This window comes from Balaenoptera ricei, chromosome 15, assembly GCF_028023285.1.
Source record: "Balaenoptera ricei isolate mBalRic1 chromosome 15, mBalRic1.hap2, whole genome shotgun sequence".
NCBI classification, from domain to species: Eukaryota; Metazoa; Chordata; class Mammalia; order Artiodactyla; family Balaenopteridae; genus Balaenoptera; species Balaenoptera ricei.
The window spans coordinates 8,293,305-8,313,661 of record NC_082653.1 but is presented as its reverse complement, the minus strand read 5'-3'; the positions used below and the strand labels follow the sequence as shown (position 1 = coordinate 8,313,661).

The 20,357-nt window shown below is 41.9% G+C and overlaps 1 protein-coding gene across 11 annotated transcripts in view; it reads right to left on the bottom strand.

The window, feature by feature from the left end:
- Positions 1 to 20,357, bottom strand: part of BCAS1 (brain enriched myelin associated protein 1) — a 106,200-nt gene that overhangs the window by 24,194 nt on the left and 61,649 nt on the right. For 4 of the 11 annotated variants that reach the window (XM_059897609.1, XM_059897611.1, XM_059897610.1 and 1 more), the window contains exons 7-9: positions 19,063 to 19,197; positions 12,387 to 12,563; positions 1,518 to 1,559 (exon numbers count right to left, since the gene is read on the bottom strand). In XM_059897609.1, the coding sequence (XP_059753592.1) occupies positions 1,518 to 1,559; positions 12,387 to 12,563; positions 19,063 to 19,197 (354 nt within the window). The remainder of the gene's footprint in view (positions 1 to 1,517; positions 1,560 to 12,386; positions 12,564 to 19,062; positions 19,198 to 20,357) is intronic. The other 7 variants (XM_059897612.1, XM_059897613.1, XM_059897618.1 and 4 more) reach the window with 4 other exon arrangements.

Below are 20,357 nucleotides of genomic sequence, written 5' to 3'. Positions count from 1 at the left end.
ATTTTTCTGTTTCAAATTTGAAAATGGAACACTTTCTGTTTGTCTTTTGGAGATTAACTCTGCGTTTTCACATGCGAGCTGCAAGAGACATGAGATTCCTCGGATAGGCAACTACACACGAACATCCAAAAAGAAGTTTCTCTTCAAAAAAACCTGGAACTTCGAAGCTAACAGTTGCCCTGGATTTAACCTGCAGGTTTTAAATTTAAAGTTCATGGGAAGAAGACTCATGGAGTTCCCCCTTGTAGGCTGCTGAAACAGAGACCTAGACTTGCTAGAAAATAGCCAGCAAATTCATGAGAATTTGAATTACAAGAGACCTGAGCTTTGTGAGCTACTAAATTTGGCTCCAAAAAGAAAGGGTGGGGGGAAGGAAAGAAGAAGAAGAAGGAGGGGAGACAGGAGGGGAGGGGAGGGAGAGGAAGAGGAAGAAGAGGAAGAAGAAGGTGGGGGGGGGGCGGAGAAAGAAGGTAGAGATGGAGAGAAGGAAAGATAAATAACAACAGTAACAACAACAATAAAGCAGATTCCGAAGCGTTTCCTCCCAACAAGAATTACAACATAGCCATTCTCATTTTTATTCCACATCACAGACATCCTTTCTGGAACATATTGGATTTTCAACTTCTGCTCAGTTCCAGCAATTAAATAAAGGTGAAAACACAAGCCCCATCCATGGCAAGCAAACAAGAGACACCTCGGAAGAGCCAAACATATTTTGCTTTGGTGAAATGATAACGATCAGTTTCTATCTTAAGGAGCTGTGAACTTAGCCCACTTAGAACATTTTCCAAAGACTGTACTTCTTTCAGAGCAGAAAGCTGCTGTTTTGCGTCTGAAACTCATAAGGCCAGTTTATTCATCTCCCTGGAAGATGTTCTGGAAAGATACATTTTTGTGGTGTCTCACATGGAGCCACCTCCTTCAGACATGAATGCAGTGTCTTGAAAGTTTTGACCATCACTCTCGGAAATTAAAGGCCAAAAAGAGAGTGAGGCTCAACCTATGTCTGTCAAGTGTAGACCCACGCAGTTGGCTCCCCTGCCCGAGACCAAGAGTCTCACAGCAACTACTGCAGCAATCTGCTCTCATGCCTGATGTAACTACCTGTCCTGGGTACCACCCACTGTTAGTGGAGAATCTAGGTTGCCATGGAGATAAAGGCGGAAGAGCAATCAAAGTAAGAGGAAGCAGAGGGTGCAGCATCGTTGTCCCTTAAGGAAGTGGCAAGATGTTCTTATGTTTAGTAGACTCTTTCAGCCCCTAAATGGTAACAAATGCTAAAAATGCGTGCTCTGATTTTGCATTTTATTTGCATTGATTCAATGGGCTTTACCAATATTTATCCAAAGTTGTTCCCCCATGGTCCCTAATTACGTGAAAGGGAGAAAGAGTCTACAGCGGATGAATAACACTTGGAACATGCAAGAACCCAGGACCCCAGAGCTGACACGCCCAGTGGTCCATCATGCCGGAGATGAGTATGGAATGATTCTGTCATTTAATGCATAACTTACATTCTCCTCTGCACTTGTGGGAACTGAATCCTCTTTAACTGACTAAAGGGAAGATAAAAACAAAAGTAAGAGTCAGATTGTTACCAAAACCAGGGCTAACAGCTTTTGGGTGCCATTCTTGGACACTGCTTATGCGTACCTTGTTCCAAGAAGAAACTGAAGGAGCTTTACACAAATGTAAACAGTGTAAATTAAGTTATGTATTTTAAAATGTAACAAAGGAAAAATAAACATACAGATGCAGGCAGAATACAAATGGAATGAGGAGAAGGGATGCTACAGAAAACACAAACTACAGTCTTGGCTGTGGGCAAGTAACACGTTTGCCTTGACAGTTTCTGGTAGCTGATGAAAAGAGGGATCTATGATTGGTCACACGATACAGTCACTGTTAGGTAAGATACATGAGCTGCTCAGGAAAATTCTGGTAACATGTCCAGAGAAATCCATCCCATGGTCCTCAGAGAGCAAGGAGTACTCAGCCTTACCCTGACAGTCGGGCAGTGGCCAGCATCCGAAGCTCCATCTTACATCAGCCTTCGACGTAGGCCAAGGTCACCATGCCAAAGTACAATCTGGTTAAAATACTTCTATGAAGGGCCAGAGGGCTGGGGTCCAACACACCCAGCTTCAAACCCTGTTAATCCCTGCAGTAATTCTGGCATCTACAGTCCTGCCCCAAATAGGAGAGGAGTTATCCAAATTCTATCAAAGGTCAATGTCCCAATCATTGTATCAGTTTGCCAAGCTCCAACTTGGGAGGTCATCTTTGCATATTTTTTGCAGTTGTTCTGAAGGATTTTTAGGTGGGTGGGTGGTGGTGTTTACAGACCACTTTGAGACTCACTTGACAGAGCTGGACTCTCTTCCCAGAAAAGCAAACATGAACAAAATATTTTGCAAATAATTTCAGGGTGTTCATAGATCCTTGCCTTTCTTTTGGATTCCAGGGTAAGAACTCTTATCTATGTTGATTTTGTTCCAAGTCCTGCCTTTATTTTTACCTTGAAAACATGCAGTGGGAGAGGAAGAAGGAACCTGACATTTGCAAATATATCTTCTTCATTTGGTGCTCTGCATACACCATGTCACTTAAAGTAGCCCCAAGCGGTCAGCATGATGATCTTCACTTACGTAACAAGAAACGGAAGTACAGAGAGGTGAAGTCACTTGTTCAGGATGGTACAACTAGAAAGTGGTGAAAATGGTTCCAAAAGCCAGGTTTTCCCCCTGCCGTGATAACTTAAAGGATCAGAATCACTCTGTGTGGGGCTTCCCTGGTGGCTCAGTGGTTAAGAATCCGCCTGCCAATGCAGGCGACATGGGTTTGAGCCCTGGTCTGGGAAGATCCCACATGCCGCAGAGCAAATAAGCCCGTGCGCCACAACTACTGAGCCCACGTGCCACAACTACTGAAGCCCCCGCACCTAGAGCCTGTGCTCCGCAACAAGAGAAGCCACCGCAATGAGAAGCCCGTGCACGGCAGCGAAGAGTAGCCCCCGCTCGCCATAACTAGAGAAAGCCCGCACGCAGCAACGAAGACCCAACGCAGCCAAAAATAAAATAAATAAAATACATAAATTTATTTTAAAAAAAAAGAATCACTTTGTGTGTGTGTGTGTGTGTGTGTGTGTGTGTGTGTGTGTGTGTGTGAGACTGTGTGGGCTTCTTTCTCCTCTACCAGACTTGCTCTCTCGCTAGATGAGATTGGACCATTTATTTTTGGACCATTTATTTTTCCTTATCTTCTCATACTGAAGCTTACCTGCGCACAAAATATGTCCCTAAAATGGACTGTGGGTTTTCTGGAAGCTTCTGATTGTCATAAAATTATAGCACACTCAGAAGTAATTGCAAGAAGTGTAGCTTTCTTGGAACTACACCCCTTCTCCCGAGACCACCTGGATGCTATTTAATCCTATGAAAAGGCAAAGAGTTAAATGATATTTTAAAAGCCAGGCCTCCTTAAACCTGACCCACAAAAGTTTCAAGAGTCAATACAGTGTCTACGTTAGGCTGAGAGAACCCTCCCACTACGTAAGAACAGCACTTTTAGGTTTTCAAGGCCTCTTTCCTGTGCCAGTTGGTTGTAAGGAGACTCGTTTGTGTTTTGGTTTCCTGTGTCTGGAGAGTTCTTGGCTGTTGACTGCTCACTGTTTTCTAGAGGAAACTGAGAACTGGGTGTAGGCGATGGTGCGGCGTGGAAGGAGCTATTCTGAGCGGCGATGTTTCCATCGTCTTTCTTATGGCTTCAGACGTCCAGACGCTTCTGATGTTTCAAAAGTTGGCATTATAAGTACTGTCTGTTTCAAAAGAAATTACTATTTCCCACTTTAAAGTTCTACTACCCAGCAAAAACACTCCTTATTTTGGGAATTAGCCCAGTGGAACATTTCTCAAACGTCAGTAATTTGCATACCATTTTCACGATTCTTGACCTGCCCGTGTACCATCTGTATTTACGTGATATTTTTCTTTAAGTTGACTATCTTTTTACTTAAACAAATATATTTTAAAAGAAAGCATCTTATCATTATCATGAATGTAATATCAACATCCTCCCTGTAACCAAAAGTATGTATGAAAACTGCTGCAATGAATAAAACAAAAATGCTCATTAAATTCTAATTATTTTTAAGTTTTTGTTAAAAAGAGAGACCAGCAAGTGTTAGCACAGTAAAAAATGCCTATTAATATCACAAAGAGATTTTATAATTAAGGTCACCAAAGGAAACAGAGTAGAATGGCGAGAAGATAACTTAGCATTACGTGACTGATTAAATGTTTAGGGCTGTCTTCAAGAACCACTCAAAATCATTTTGCACATTTTTGTACATTTGCACACTGGCCTAAGGGCATAGCCTTCATGTTGGGGTGGCTGAAATCCAGTTAAAAGAAGGACCCAGAAATGGATAATGAGACGCCAGGTTCTTGTTTCCCTTTAGTGTTTGGCACATGTAAGAGAAAACCTGCTCAGAACCCAAGTCTAGAGCATCTTGGGCTATGCAGTCAGGTTCAAATTCACTGTTTTAGCTGTGCAACCTGGGGCCAGTCAACCACACCTCTCTAAGCCTCAGTTCACTTACTCAAAAGTGGGCTATTAGACTGTTACCAATCAGAGGGTTGTGCTAAGGAATAGATACAATAAAGCCTGTGAAGGGAAAGTCATGGCTGAGGCAGAGCTGAGACTCACCTACGTCCGGTGGCTGGGGTCAGGCCACACAGCTCCTCCCGGTACGTATGTGAAGACCTCCCTTTCCATGGGCGTTGGAGACTCTGGAAGGTGTGTGTATGGTGGGAGGGACAACTTAAGCCATGTTTGCAATGAGGGGTCAGTTGTCTACAGTCTTTTCTAGAAGTCAGGGGGCATGGGAGGAGAAGAAATAAAGACTTTAAGAAAAGGACATCAGAAAGAGAATTCACCGATGGAAGTTACGACTCCAGGCAAGCCAGCTACCTGCAGGGGGAGTTCTGGGTAGGATGCTGGTGGTTGGTGGACCAACTCAGCCCAGCTCAGCTACCCTCGAGTGGGGCGTGCACTGGGGAGAAAAGGGCTGCGTGGATGCCGAGGGTGGGTCTTGTTAAATGGTGTCACTCTGTGTCCCGAGCGGCTGCTCCCAGAGGTGAGCGCCACACAGAAAGAGAGTTTTTTCCTACCGCTTTGCAAGTGGCAGGGGAACTACGGCAGGCTCGTGAGGACATGAGTGGGGCATCGGGTAAGTTGGTGTGGACCTTCTCCTTGGTGGCTCTGGTGACAGTGGTGTGGTTTGGGAGTAATCACCCAGTAGAGACATATGGGGGCCTGGACTGATTTGTGATCACATTTCTTAGATTCCTAGAACTATTTGAATGGGATGAGTAGGGGTGTGGATTGACGTGTTTCAGTCGATGAAAATTGCTGATGTTAATCTCATATGTGTAGAGCACTTAGCACAGTGCCCGCACATAGGATGTGTTCGATTAATGGAAGCAATTTTTGTGAATGCTGGGGAAAAGTGGCATAAATTAGGCCTACTTGACCTATTTAAGACTTTTCTTAGGGAACCCTCCTACATTGTTGATGGGAATGTAAATTGGTGCAGCCACTATGGAAAACAGTATGGAGGTTCCTCACAGAACTAAAAATAGAGTTGCCATATGATCCAGCAATCCTACTCCTGGGCATATATGTGGACAAAACTATAATTCAAAAAGATACATGCACCGCTATGTTCACAGCAGCACTACTCACAATAACCAAGACATGGAAACAGCCTAAATGTCCATCGACAGATGAATGGATAAAGAAGATGTGGTACATATATACAATGGAATACTACTCAGCCATAAAAAAGAATGAAATAATGCCATTTGCAGCAACGTGGATGGACCTTGAAATTATCATACTAAATGAAGTCAGAAAGAGAAAGACAAATACTATACATCACTCTTATGTGGAGTCTAAAATATGACACAAATGAACTTATCAACAAAACAGATACAGACTCACAGACATAGAGAACAGACTTGTGGTTGCCAAGGGGGAAAGGGAGTGGGGGAGGATGGATTGGGAATTTGGAATTAGCAGATGCAAACTATTATACAGAGAATGGATAAACAACAAAGTCCTACTGTATAGCACAGGGAAATATATTAAATATCCTGTGATAAACCATAATGGAAAAGAATATGATAAAGAATGTATATACATGTATAACTGAATCACTTTGCTGTACAGCAGAAATTAACACAACATTGGAAATCAACTATACTTCAATAAAATATATTAAAAGAAACTTTTCTTGACTAATTCCATGTTGCTTTCAAAATTTCCTTATATCTGGCTCAGATATATGCTTGCTCCTGAATCCCTTAGGAACAAATATTTTTAACACTGCTCTTAGGTTATATTGGGTTCCAGCATTGGAATGGGGTACAGGATGGTGTGGATCTCAGTTAAAATCGTGATGATCTGCTCCCTACAGGATAAGTGGCACACTGACCTTCGTAAAACAAAAATCCCAGGACATCCTAACTTCAGCCCACTGTGCCAGTATTTTGAGATCCTTATTGTTTATATTTTGGATTGCATTAATGAGCCCACCCAGCTTGTAAACTTGACAAATGCGTTTCACAGTTTATTGACCAAGTTACAAATAAAAACTCTGAATAAACAGGCCTGAGGCCAGATTCCAGAGGCCATCCCAAAGACAGTTTCTTGCATGTGGTTTTGATCCTCTAATAAATATTCTTTGTTGGCTTGCATCTACCCATCTTGTGAACATGCCTTAGATGCAACGCTACAGAACTGAAGAAAAATAGTAATACTAACAAATATAATAATAATGAAAACCCATATTATTGGGCTCTGCGTTAGGCAGCAGGTTAATTTTTTTATGTTAGTTCCATGTCGGTCTTCAAAATGGAAGCAGATCTCCCCTAATTTCTAGGCCTCTGTTCCAATACCTATTAAATTTTGCTCTTATTCTAAAACAATACCTCCCTTTGAAGTCTGAGGTGTGTCTCTAATTCTCCTTCAAAGCTGACATCCTGGATCTCACATTTAATGTGTATCTGTAACCAGGATGGTTTCCACGTTCAATACACAACGACAGACAAAGACATCGGACAACTTCTTCCTTTTCTCCTCATCTTTTCCACACAGCAGAAAGACTATGAGCTGAGGACCCAGCACAACCAGATTCCAATTCATCATTTCCACTGCCAGCGAGTACGCTGTGATGGATGATCTCTGAGGATGAGGAGAGAAGACTAACTCTTCCACACTGGGTGTATGTTCGGGAAAGGAATTTCAAAGACAGGAAGGAAAATCGGACGGCACAGCAACTCACTTCAAAGTGAATGAAAGAGAATGATTCTAAAGTGCAAGGTCGATTTCTGCAGACCAGAGGCGTTTATTAGGTTCTCAAGCCCTTCAGCCAGAGGAATGTGATAAGGTGTGGGGCTGGTCAGGAACACACAGAGCGTGGGATTCTCATTCGAATCTCAAAACCAGGAACACTTCAATCTTTTTCAATAAACTGGACATCTGGCTGTTATCTGGCGAGTCTAAAAATTGTCCAATCTCATTAACAACAACAACAAAAATCCAGTTTGAAATCTAAAGGATCTTGTCTGGACATTTATATTGCCAAGAATAAGGATCTAAATAGCATATGTACTTATCATACAAACGTGATTAACAAGAGCTCCTCTCCTTTACAGAGCACATTTCAATTCTTAAAGGAATGTTTCTTCAAAATGCTGTCACACAGTAGCACTTAAGCCAGAAGACACCCTGTGGCTACCAAGTCTTCCAGAAGCACCATTTGGATCACATGACAGCCGTTCTGAGTTCATTGATTTCACGGTGGACCTAAGTAAGACTTTTTCTATCAAGTCTGGATACTTCATCCCATCTTTCAAGTGCTTCCATAATTGTCCAGCCCTGTGCCGGGCTTTCTAAGCCAGGATCCCCATGGATTCTGGGATCACACACAGGATTCTGTATTTGAAACAAATAACCCAGATGAGTCAAAGGAATTTTTAAGTTCTCTTAGTCTATTTTGACCTACACTGACTGCTCCCTTGTCTAAACAGCCGTAGCGTTTTTAACCTGGATTCCATGGATTAACACTGGATTCCACACTTGACTGTTTTGTAATGGAGCTTTCACTCACTGAATGCCACTCACTTTGCATTTATTTTCCAACTCAGTTCTCCCCCAAATCATGAAAGGTAGGTATCACCTCCTACTTTCAGAGCTGAGGAAAGTGAGGCTTGGAGGGTTTAAGTCTCTGCTCACATTCAGACAGCCAGTAACTGTCAGAGCCGAGATTTGACTATGTGTCTCTTTGGCTTCAGAATTCACATTATTTTTCTACTTCATCATTTGTCTCTCTCAAAGGAAAGCAGGAAAAAAGCTGTTTTGAAGATGCTCCAAATGTATCATTTACTAATTGTGTGCAGGCACATACACATACACACACACGTGTGCATGCATGCATGTATATCCTATTCCTCCAAATGGATTTCAAGTGTTTGATGGTAGCAAATATGTCTTAGACTTGTTTTGTACCTCCGGTGCTGTTGGCACTAGAAGCCCCACGTGGGTTTTCAGATCATAACCAGCGATGTCATACTTGAAGAAATGAGGGTAACACCGTTCACTGAGCACTTAGTACGTCTCAGATGCTCTCCGTGTAAATGACTGGATTCTCATAACAACACTGTGAGATAAACACAGTGCCTATTTTACAGATAAGAAAATAAAGGCTCTGAGTGGTCAAGTAATTTGCCCAAGGTTACATAGTCCCACCTTTCTGATTCTGGCTGTTACGCAAACTCACCATCCCCAAGATTTTTTAAGATAATCTACTCCAATCTTTTTACTCAACAGAGGAGGAAAAAGAAACCCAAACAGAGTAAATAACTTTTGTGAGGTCACAGAGCAAATGGTATTCCAGTTAACCCTGAACAATCAAGGGCGCAGTTAGGCCATATAACTGGATTTAAACATTTTCTGGCAAGCACAACATAATTTGAAATTAATTTTCTCAAAGGTTATTTTTGTTTTTGTTTATAATAAGAACTACTTTAGCAATCAAGACTATAAATCAAAATAATGCATAGTTTCATACTGACAGCCTGTTAGGGGAAAAATTCATTTCTGATGTTCAAAATTGCAAACTTCGAAATGTGTTTGTTTAAAAGCTTTTCAATTAAAAGAGAAGAAAGCGAGCTTAGGGTTAGTGAATGGAAATATCATCATTTTCTGTTGTTTCCCTTTGTTCGTTTTTCAAAATTTTTACAAGAATGGTTTTATAGCCAAAGCTTATTCTAATTTAAAGAAAAGAAAACAAAGACTTTCATTTTGTTTCCTACTAGAAATAAGTTCCTTCATGAGAATGTAAGCTACCAGAGGGCAGCAATCTGTTCACTGATATTTTTTCAATGCCTAAAACGTAGCACACACACAACCCCCCAAAAAAATTAGCACAAAGAAAGTGATTAAAACTACTGTTGAATGAGTGACTCTCCCCTATTTCACTTCCATATAATCTATTCTTTCAGATTGGGTGAAAGAAGGAAAGACAAGATTTACAGGCGACTTTGTTTTTAGTTTCTCTTAACCTCATTGTTTTTATGATCTACTAAAGAAATAAAAGTCAGATAATGGTGAAAAAACAGTGAGACTGAAATAAATGAACAGATGAACGCCCAGTGGTCCTGACTTTTACTTTCAATGGAAAGAGCCGGAATTTCAAAGAGGAACCAACACATCCCTTATAGATGCCAAAGATAAGGAAAGATAAAGCATGTGAAGTTTAGAAGCCTCCCCAGACTGGATGGCACAGAAAGATGCAGAAGTGGACATGTTAGTGTCCCAACCTTCTGAGCACACAGGAAATAAATGATGGAAGGCGGAGGGACCACTCATCAGACGCTGTTGTGTGAACCACGGTGGTGGAGATGGTGGCGGGGAGGTGTTTACTGGCCCTATTTCATTTAATCCTCGCTCATTTCCATGGCATGGGTACTATTATCATTTGCATTTCACAAATGAGGAAACTGAGGCTCATGGAGGTGGATTGGGACTCAGAGTGGGGTCTGACTCTAAGCTTTTAACCCTGCATCAGTGTTCCTCCAACTTCAGTCGTTTGCCGACCTCCAGTATAGTTCTGCCACATTGTATGCACCATCTGTGGCAGCCGTGGCCGTGTGCTGGTCAGATTTCCCTGCAAGAAAGGCAGGCTTCGATTGTCACGCCCTCAGCATCCGCTACCGCTGAGATCTCCTCGCTGCTCCCCGGAAACGACTGAGCACAGAGGGTGCTGGGCTGGTCCTGCCCAGCGCAAGACTCCCCCCGGGGCCCGCTCTGCTCTGGGGGATCCCCCCCCCCCCCGCCCAGCTCAGCACCACCGCCACCCTGAGGTCTTTCCAACCCTCTCCCCCTTCCCTCTCTCCCTGCACAGAGGTGTCAGCCCCTCCCTGGGGTCTGCAGCCTCTCGCCACCTACTCCTGCCCCCTTCCCTTTATCCTCCACAGTTTCCTCCGATAAATCTCCTGCACATCAATTCTGTCTTAGTGTCCGCTTCCTGGAGGACCCCGATTTACCGTTATTTACTTATTATCCATACCATTAATTACATAACACTTTCCTTTTAATTGGATTACTATTTTAAACTAAATCTATATAGTCTCACCTTGACCAAAATATATGTTAAATCTTGAGTTTAATGTGCTAGCTTTATTTTTCCTAATACACTTTGAATATATGTATATATGGCTATTTAAGTAAAAATATTTGAATACGAGTCACTTAAGTCTCTCCCTTGCCGCCAATATATGGATGTAACTTTCTTGGAAATTTTTCCCTTCATTATATTGCTGATAAAATATTTTTGTAAAAAAAGATTGGTGAAGAAGGAAGATTAGAACAGAATGCCAAGTGACATCATCCCAAGTTTTCATTAAGTATTAAGAGTTTGTGTTCTGGGCAGCACCTAGAAGGGAGATTTCTGTACGAAAGAAAACAAACAGGAGAAAATTTCAGAAATCCAGCTGGATTCTGGACAAGAGCATAAACTAACAGCACAGCGGCATCTGTATTTATCACCTTCCTTGCACTGCGTGCCAAGTGGCATATGGATGTTTTGTTGAAATGGCTAAGTTAGATTCTTCCAGCTCTATTTCACACCTGCCCCCACCACCTCCCCCCGCCCCATCCCTGACTTCTTGCTCATCTTTTGGCCACATTTAAAACAGGCAAGAGTTCTGAACCTGTCTGGCAGCTGAGGTTTGCTCAGCAACGAGGATCAAGGAATAGCTCTCAGAATTTCTCAGCCCCGCCCACCTCATTTCCTTGCTCGGCACCTTAATTCTACAAGGGAAAAGAATTCAGACAGCGGTTTGAATTTTCCTCTCACAGAGCACCTTGTGGGCTTGCCCTGGTGGTGAACTGATTGACAGACTGGTTTTCCGAAAGGAGATAGAGACCTTGGGGCTGCTGATGGCTGCTTCTATCTGGCTGGGGTAGGAGGGACAGAGAGCCCAGAGGAGGTTCATCTCGCCAGGCTGGGAGAGCTCAGAGAAAGCCAGGAGGAAACCAGAGTGACCCACATTTTATTATTTTCATTTGTTTGTTTGTTTTGGAACTAAAAATATATTCACAAGTCTTAAATCTAAGGAAGACTGAAGATAAAAAAATGGCCAAAGATGCACCGTGAGCAAAACAACATTGATGTTAAATAAATATACTAACAGCCTCAAGCTGTTAAGGGACAAAGAGACATATTGTATTGTGATGAAAGGAACAATCTACCCAACGATCCAATTTTTAGGAAATGGGCAAAATTTATGAATAAACAATTCACAGAAAAACATTAATGGTTCTTAACACAGATAAAAAGGCACTCTACCTCATTCACAAACTATATGTAATTTAAAATTACACTTGAGTACCATTTTTCACTCTATAAGATTGGCGAGTATTAAGAAGTTTGATAAAACGCTGTTGTCAAGGGTGTAGGATAATGTGCTCTCTTATACTGCTGGTGGGAGCATAACCTTTATGTAACCCACCATTTTAGAAAGAAAATGAAATCATGAAATACCATAACCCTCTGTCATGAACCGGATTAATTCCAAGAATGAAAAATTCTACTTGTTCATTTCCTTTTCTTTCCCACAAAACACATGCTTCTAACACGATAGGCATTTCATTTTTCCCGGGGGTGAGTTAGAAGTCTTCAACTCAATGGCAAGTTGAGTCATTTTGGAGAACAAGAAACTCCATGCATTGCTGAATACATCAGTTGGCCCAACAGAAACCATATCTCAAGTCATCCTAGCCCCAAGGACTCTCCAAATCTTGAAACTAGGACTTACCTTTTTCCAGAACAGTTTGCCCAGAGGCAGAGAGGTGGGGCCCCCCTTTTCCTTGGCACCTTCCTTTGCTATTTCAGTGGATGTAGAATTCTTGGCAGCCCCTTGGGGCTCCTGGGGCGTAACATTGCCTTTGTCTGACTTGAGGTCGGCTGAAGTGGCGGGTGACTTTTCGGCACCCTATAAGAGTTTTAAAAAATTAAAATGATCTCAGGATTTCAAAAGCAAAAGATCTCTTTTTTACAAATATGGACTGGGGTTATGCATGTTAAGTGTCTTCTTCATAATTTTCTGTATTTTCCAAATATTCTACATGGATGTGGATTTGTGTTAAAATCTTGGAAAAAGATCAAGGCATAGTCCTTTTGCAGAAAAAAAAAATATAGAAACATTATGTAACATGTTTATGTAAGTAACGCATTAAGACTCAAAGTGATTGGAAGAGGCACTTGGCTGTTAGAATGTTAGGTCGTGTTGAGGACCCTGGTCTTCTTTCGACCATGGTCATGGCAGTAAAAATAGTCTGAACGTGCACCTCCAATACACACGTATTTGTTTACATGATAAAGATGTATTGTTTTACTAATCCAAATTTGAAATGAAAGATGGGTTCCAATAAATATACTTCAAAAGAGAAGTGCTGAAGTTTTCCTCTCACACTCTGCTTCAGAGATTACTATAGTGATCTACAGTCTACAAAGTTTAGTCTATAAAGATCTATAGATCTATAGTCTATAGAGTTTGTGTAAGGAACTCAGGGAAGAGGTTTGAGTTTGAAAAGCATCCACAACCCCCATTTTTTCACTTTTAGATGCAGCTTCCACATCTAAATTAGATGTGACTGGATGGATTGTAATTGATAAAAAACTCCAAATGCTATTCACTCAGTCCCTATTCTCTTTCTTCCCCCCACCTTCTCTCCACGCCACCGCCCCCCATCTCTCCCCACTCTGAGCGGCCAGGCTGAGGTCCAATTACGGGGCATCTGATCTCTTCAGTGACTGGGCTGTTACTTCCATGCTCTGCCACCTCCTGACTCATGGGACAAAGGAAGAGTTAGGAGAATTACAGTCTCCATTTATCTCGACGTGAGTGAACACTGCATTAAAATTTTTAACACTGGGCTCACCTGACCTAACCTCGTCACCTTAAGCATCTTCATTTTAATGATTCTTGGTCCAGGGACTTGTGACACAACCCTTTAAATTCCCAGGGAGGTCAGATCTTTGACTACATTTTCTGAATAAAAGAAAAACAAATCTGGCAGTAAAAACAGGGTGTGGAAAAATTCAGGACATTTCAGAGTATTTCTGATGTTGGAAAGAGTCTTAGGGACCACCTAATCGAATGCCCGAATTTTCAGGGATGGGGAAATTGAGGTATACGATCTGCCCTACACTAACCAGGGGCAGAGTCTGGTCTCAGATCCAGACTTCTGGCTCCTATCTGGCGCTCTTTCCACACTGCACGTTGCCCCTCCAAAGGGAGTTCACAAATAATGTGAACTTTACTATCTGATGTAAGACACAGTATCTTCTGTGCTGACTTTTTTGATACTAAGAGGGAGTCATTTACTGAACAGATTCTATGTTCGAATCAGGAGCTACAGGGCCAATGTATAGAAATGACTTTTGTGATAGGTGATCCTGGAATAATCCCAGTTCCATTTAAAAATGTATAAAACCGCATAATGCTAGGGTTTAAAATAACCTCTGCCTTGTATCAACAGTGCAGTCAAAATGGCTGAGCTCAGACGGTTCTGCATTTATGCATGTTCCAAATGGTCTCGGACACCTGGTGCTGTTTTAGCTCTAAATGGTAATTAAATTAACAAGCACTGGTTGAAGGGGAAGTGCCCTCCACCAACTAGCTTGCTTGCTTTTCCAGAAAATAGGAGGAAAGTATTATGATTTATTCATTTACTCATAAAAAATGCATCGACTGCCTTCTATGACCTGTGATGGGTACTGAGTGCTGGGGTTACACGTCCTCATGGAGAGAGAGAGACACTAAACAAATAATTCCACAAACATATGTAAAATTCCAACTATGATAAGTGCTGTGGGGTGGAGGGAAGGATTTGGTGCTAAAAAAAAAAAAAAAAAAAAAAAGGCTAAACTAGGGAATTAGATCCATCATGGCAATCAGGAAGGCTTGAGAGAGAACAGGATGCTGTGCCATGACCTGAAGGGTGACTAGAAAATAGCTGGAGGAGGGAGGAGAAGCACAGCAGGCACAGGGCACTACGTGCTCTCAGAGCCCTCGGAAAGCATCAGAGAGCCGTGACGGAAGCAGGAAGCAAAGGGGTAGCCAGGCGTGGTCCCCAACACCAACTCCCCTTCTGCTTTCTTGGGAAAATCCCCACTTGCTCAAGGGGTCCATGTTAGACCAAGAATCTGGGGGGTGAGGCTGACCTCACTTCTATCTCTAAGAAAGGGTTCTTGTTGGCTTAAGTAAACCATCCATCCTCCTCATGTCATTACAGTAGATGCTCCATTGCTCCACACTGCTTTGATTTAAATTCTGCTGCTTTGCTTTCTATACTTAGAGATGCCGTGTTACCTGACCAGCTCCTGGATACCCCTTCATATGTTCTCAGCCTACTCAGCCAAAGCCACATGGGGGTTACCAAAAAAAGCTAGTTCTGGAGTTCTAGAATTCTACCAGGACAGGTCTAGTTTGCTTAGCCCATCACACACCTCTGGTTTGGCTGGTTTTACCCTTTCCTTTTGTTCCCCTCAGCCTCCTCTCTCTCTCAGCCTCTTGAAGAGGGACTAGGGTCCAAGCAGACTAGGCACAGAGATGGCCAACTTTTAACTCTGATTTAATAATAACAATAAAAGGTACCAGTGCCAGGCACCGTTTTAAGCAATTGAATGTTCTAACAACAGTCCTATGAGGAAGGAACTAATCGTTATGTCCGTTTTATAGTTAGGGAAATTTTGGTCCCAGGTGGTTAAATAACTTGCCTGTGATTGCACTTATAAGGCGACAGAGTTGGCATCTGAATCCAGGGAGTCTGATACCCAAACCCAGACTCTGAATAGCTACTCTGTCTACACTGCTTCCAACAGACCAAGGTCTCCCCACTCCACGTGCTGTTGTGCCCATCAGGGGATGGAACTGTCTACGCCACATGCATTCTCAGCCACGGCAATCTTAACTCCACGTGGGGGAAAGTTGGGGGGTGAGATTGCCCTTGTTCTTGGGGCGGTGTGTTATGGGCAATTTTTAGATGTTTATATTGCCTATGGCCCTACTAAGGGCCACAGTACATCAACAGATAAACAGTGTAGCTGTTGTACTAAAATTCCATGGGGAGAAGGGCAATTAGGGAGAAAATATCTAAAGAAGCTTCATGGTGGGGGGGTGATAATGGGAAAAAGGTTGAGAAACACATCTATACTGATCAGTTTTGTTGGGAAATGGCCAATTCTCTTTGCCCTGGGAAGATACCCTGAGATCTTCGAAAAACATGACAAGGACATGACCCTATCATATGTATAGTAATATAATATAATGAATATATCTGTGTAACTGTTGAGTATGCATCTCTCTGGCCAGAGTATGAGTTCTGTGAAGGTAAGAGCTGTTATGTCTTAGTCACCATTACATTCCTACCTCCCGTCAGACCCAGTGTCTGGCTCAAAACAGGCATTAAATAAATAACAAATTAATTTTACGAGAGGGGCCACAGAGAGCTACCCACATGGCATCCTGCCATGTCATGTTTCCATCCACCCACCCCCTCCTTACAGGGCTGTGGAGTCACACACCCCATTAGTCATCCTCTCCCTGCCTACTCATCTCCTCGCTTCCCAGAGAAGTGCCCCAAATGGTGTTCTGCCAGCATCCACTGAATTCATACTCTTTGTCTGCATTACGGAGGAGACTACGAAAATTCTATCCATGTTTTTTGGAGACAATCCCCTGAGTAGGGTTGCCAGATTTAGCAAATAACGGTGAGACTATAGGATGTCCTGTTAAATCTGAATTTCAGATCAACAAAGAATAATTTTTTTGCATAAGGATGCCCCAAATATTGCCTGGGACATAACTTAGATTTATACTCAAAAATTATTTGCTGTGTATCTGAAATTTGAATTTAACTGGGTACTGTTTATCTGGCAACCCTACCCATGAAATTCTAATGTATTAGATCTGGAGACTGCATATCAGATGACCTTACCTTCTTCCACAAGAAGTTTTCATCATTTTCAAATTTGAGTGTGGGAGAGGGCATGTGTTAGTAAGATGGAAACATTGTACCAAGAACCAAAAAACAATGAATGTGCGGCATAAGCTTATGAACCCTATGAGGTAACTGCTAATATTTTAGCTGCCTTAACGGAGAGGGTGGGCATTGAGCAAACCTGAGTGGGGAGGGGAACATTTCTGGGCGTGGCAAAGACATTCTAAAACAATGTCCTGCTTTGTGTGTATGTGTCATGTCCAATGTTTGAAGGTCGTGTGAAAAGGTTTTATTCTGAGGAATTGCATGTGATTAAGCCAAGAAAAAAAAAAATTCAGATTCAGCAAAGAAACGTTGACACCCTTATTATTTATAAAAATAAACTTATTTCATTGATTAACGTCAGCCTTTCCTCCTCTTTGAAACTAAGCAAATTCTTTTTATAGGAAGGAAAATTGACATACAAAGAAATGAACCGAGGAGTTAACCAGAATTGGTAACCACTGTATTTTTTTTTTAAGAGCAAAACTAGAAGATAACGTTTTATCCTTGAATTTGCTTGGATGTCTTCTTTTCAGTCCTTGGTCACACTGAAATCAAGGAGGATGAGTATCACACCTCCCATAATCATGCAACAAGGTTCAATGATGGACTCTGGCTGGGCAATTTTAATGGCCCTGTTTTCCTATCTTTTTGGACGACAGAACAACCAATTGAGGAAAAGAAAAACACTGTCCTAGGCATGAAGGTAAAAGCCAATGAGATCTACCACACTGCTGTATAAATGAGAATTAAGAACATCTGGGAATTGTCCCCTTACTTTACGTTGACGTAAAAAAATAGACCAAATGTAACTCAAGGCAAAACCTTAGGTCTGCGTTACAGAATCCCAGAAAGCGTCGTTTCTTCCTCGTCATCCCAGTGGTTTTAGAATCCTCTCCTACCCCAAAAGTCAACTCAGTTGGCAGGATGTGAAGCCAACAATTTGGGGAAGCCCCAGGAATACTGAACTTGGGTGGTCCACTTGTGGGAGGGGAGAGATTCTGGAGGCATGAAATGAATGTCGTGATGAGATGCAGATCTGCGGGGGTCGGGGGAGGGGGAGTCATAGCGTCTTAAACTTTCAAGGCCCCCTACTCACCAAAGCACCCCGTGGGAATTCAGCTAGATTCCTTTGTACCAGATCCATGACACATTTCACTAGCAGTTACCAAACTGTCGCCCACATACAGTGGTACCACTTTTTAATGTTCCCTCCCCCATTGCAGTATCTCTCATCCACCTCCTTGTCTTGTTACAGAACAAAATAACCCTGTATAGAAATCGAAGGGTGGCTTCATAACATAATTTGTTTATGCAAATATAGATTCTGCTGGGAGAGCTTTCTATGGAGCTTTTATTTGCATACACAATCCTGGGACTACAACATCCAGCTGGGGAAGTTTTTCAAGTAAGTTCATTCAGTTTAGTGGAGAATGGTGGATATTTTAAAAAAATTTAGAAGCATGCTGGCCCAAGTCAGGGATCCTTTTAATTCATGGCTTCAGACAAATACTGGCATTTTCTTAGACATTAGAAGAGTGAAATCTCCAAAACTCACTTCTCTGTTGTCTTTACTTCCCAAGAACGTGGAGACAGAACTTGCTCTGCCTTCATTCATTGTTTTGTTCTGCCTGGGCTTCCATTTGGGTTCAGTATAAGTTTAGTTAATACAGGGAAGAGATGGAACAGACCACAGGAAGATAGAATTGTTATCTTGAGGTTAGAAGAGCATTTCCCAAAGTATAGCAAGCATACCATTGGTGGGATCAGAGATGGCCTTAGATTGTGCTATGATATTAAATAATATTAAAATCGTGAAAATACTTTTCCTTTTTCAATTCTCATCTTTCTAAGACCGTTCAGGGGAAAATCTCAGTCTGGGGCTGGTAGAGAAATCTTTAACATTTCCCTACCACTGGCTAATTGCCTTTTCATAAAGCTAGAAAGGGCAATAGATTCGGAGCTTAACACAAGCGAGACAGCTAGAATGTAATCTCTTTTTTTATTGCCCATATAATGGTACATTCCTCTTATGAAAAATGATCTGCTTTTCCAAGCGTGATGTAATACAAAGTTTCTTTTACAGATATCTTTAAATAGGAAGTGAGTCAATTTCAATATAAAAATATCAAGTAAATAGTGGTATATCTGCCAAAAACGATGAAGGTGGTATGCAAACATTCAACATTTGGGAAACACTAGGTTAGAAGAATAATCTCAGAACCCTGGTCCACACTAGGAAAGTAGTCTGAGATGTTTACAATTATGGGCACTTAAAATCTCTGAAATTTGATTCACATAGTACTTAATTCCCTTCTAATGATTTCTACCACCCAAGGCTCTGTCTTCACTGAAGTGGAGCTGGCTGGATACAGGATGGGCACATGTGTCATGTGGTGAAGACCAGGGTTCTTATTTTTCCTCCTAGTTTAACAAGATACAGACCTTATGCCTAAAGAATTTTCTAAAGGCGAGTCCTAGCCTGGGGCTATGCAGATGCTTTTTCTTGGTGCCTTTAGCCTGGATCTCGGATGTCTTCTGCCCAGCTTGTCCATCACAGGCACTTTCTGCTTTAGATGCCTTTTGGGCAACAGCAGTCACAGCTTAGAACTTTGTTTTTAAACAGAATGCTTTTTTTTTTCTGTTGTTTTTAAGTGCAGTAATCCACTTTGTCAATTAGCTGCTGGTGTATCACCCCCATCTCCCAATCACAAGACATCATGTGAATGCTTATCTTTTTCAAACTCTCAAAGACGATTTGTTAAAGTGCAAATTCACAGTCTATCTCAGGTACATGTTGATTTTCAACACGGCAACCTATTTAAATGACCCAGATTAATGCAGCTCCATTTGCTAAAGACAATGACAAGATATTTAAGCTTTGTCTACAGGACATGTAATATCCAGGTGAAAAAAATTTAAAAAATAAACAAGATAATGCAGTCCCTACCTGATGATTTTTAAAAACCTAAATGCTATTGCCACATGAAACAGAAGAAAAAATACCTGAAGACAAGCAATTTATTTTTGCATCCTGGAGTCAAGTACTGCCACTAAATGGCTTTCATTCTCAAACTGATCTCCTCTTTTTCCGTATTAGAAACTTCAGGGAAGCAGGATCACCCACAAAAATTTCAGCTGACTTCTAGATGGGCCGATCTCCTGGGCAAAAGATGTTTCTAGAGTGAGTCAGTCCACTGAGCCAAAGTGAGGGGAAATTGGAGCTAACATAGCCCAGCTACAACCATTCAGAATTGTTGACTCAAATCACAAATGGCAGGGGATTTTGTGTGGGCAGCAGTGGAGTGTGCTAAAAATTGCCCAGGGCCAAATAAGAAGACGGACAAAAGTGTTGACATTTCAAAAGCATGAATCCAAGAACTTCAGTAGAAAATATGTCAAGAAGGCAGGTATGAGAACCAGGTTGGCAGAAAGAGGTCCGTTTGTGGGCATCACGGACGACCTACATTCACAAAACCCGCTTTTGAGATCCAGTTCCATGAGCAATGAGTGCATAGCTCTCTGGGCAGGGCCATGAGATTTTACCACTAGGTACTTTCAGCTCGGACCACATTCTGGGTGGGGGAAGAGTCTTGATGCGTGAGCAGCTAAAGGGAGTGAGGGCATCAGGTCACTCGGGAAGCCACACAACACACCCACATACCCCACTGTTTATAGCCTATTGTGCTGACTATGTGATTTCCAACAATGCAAGACACAGAACCCAAAGAGAAACATTT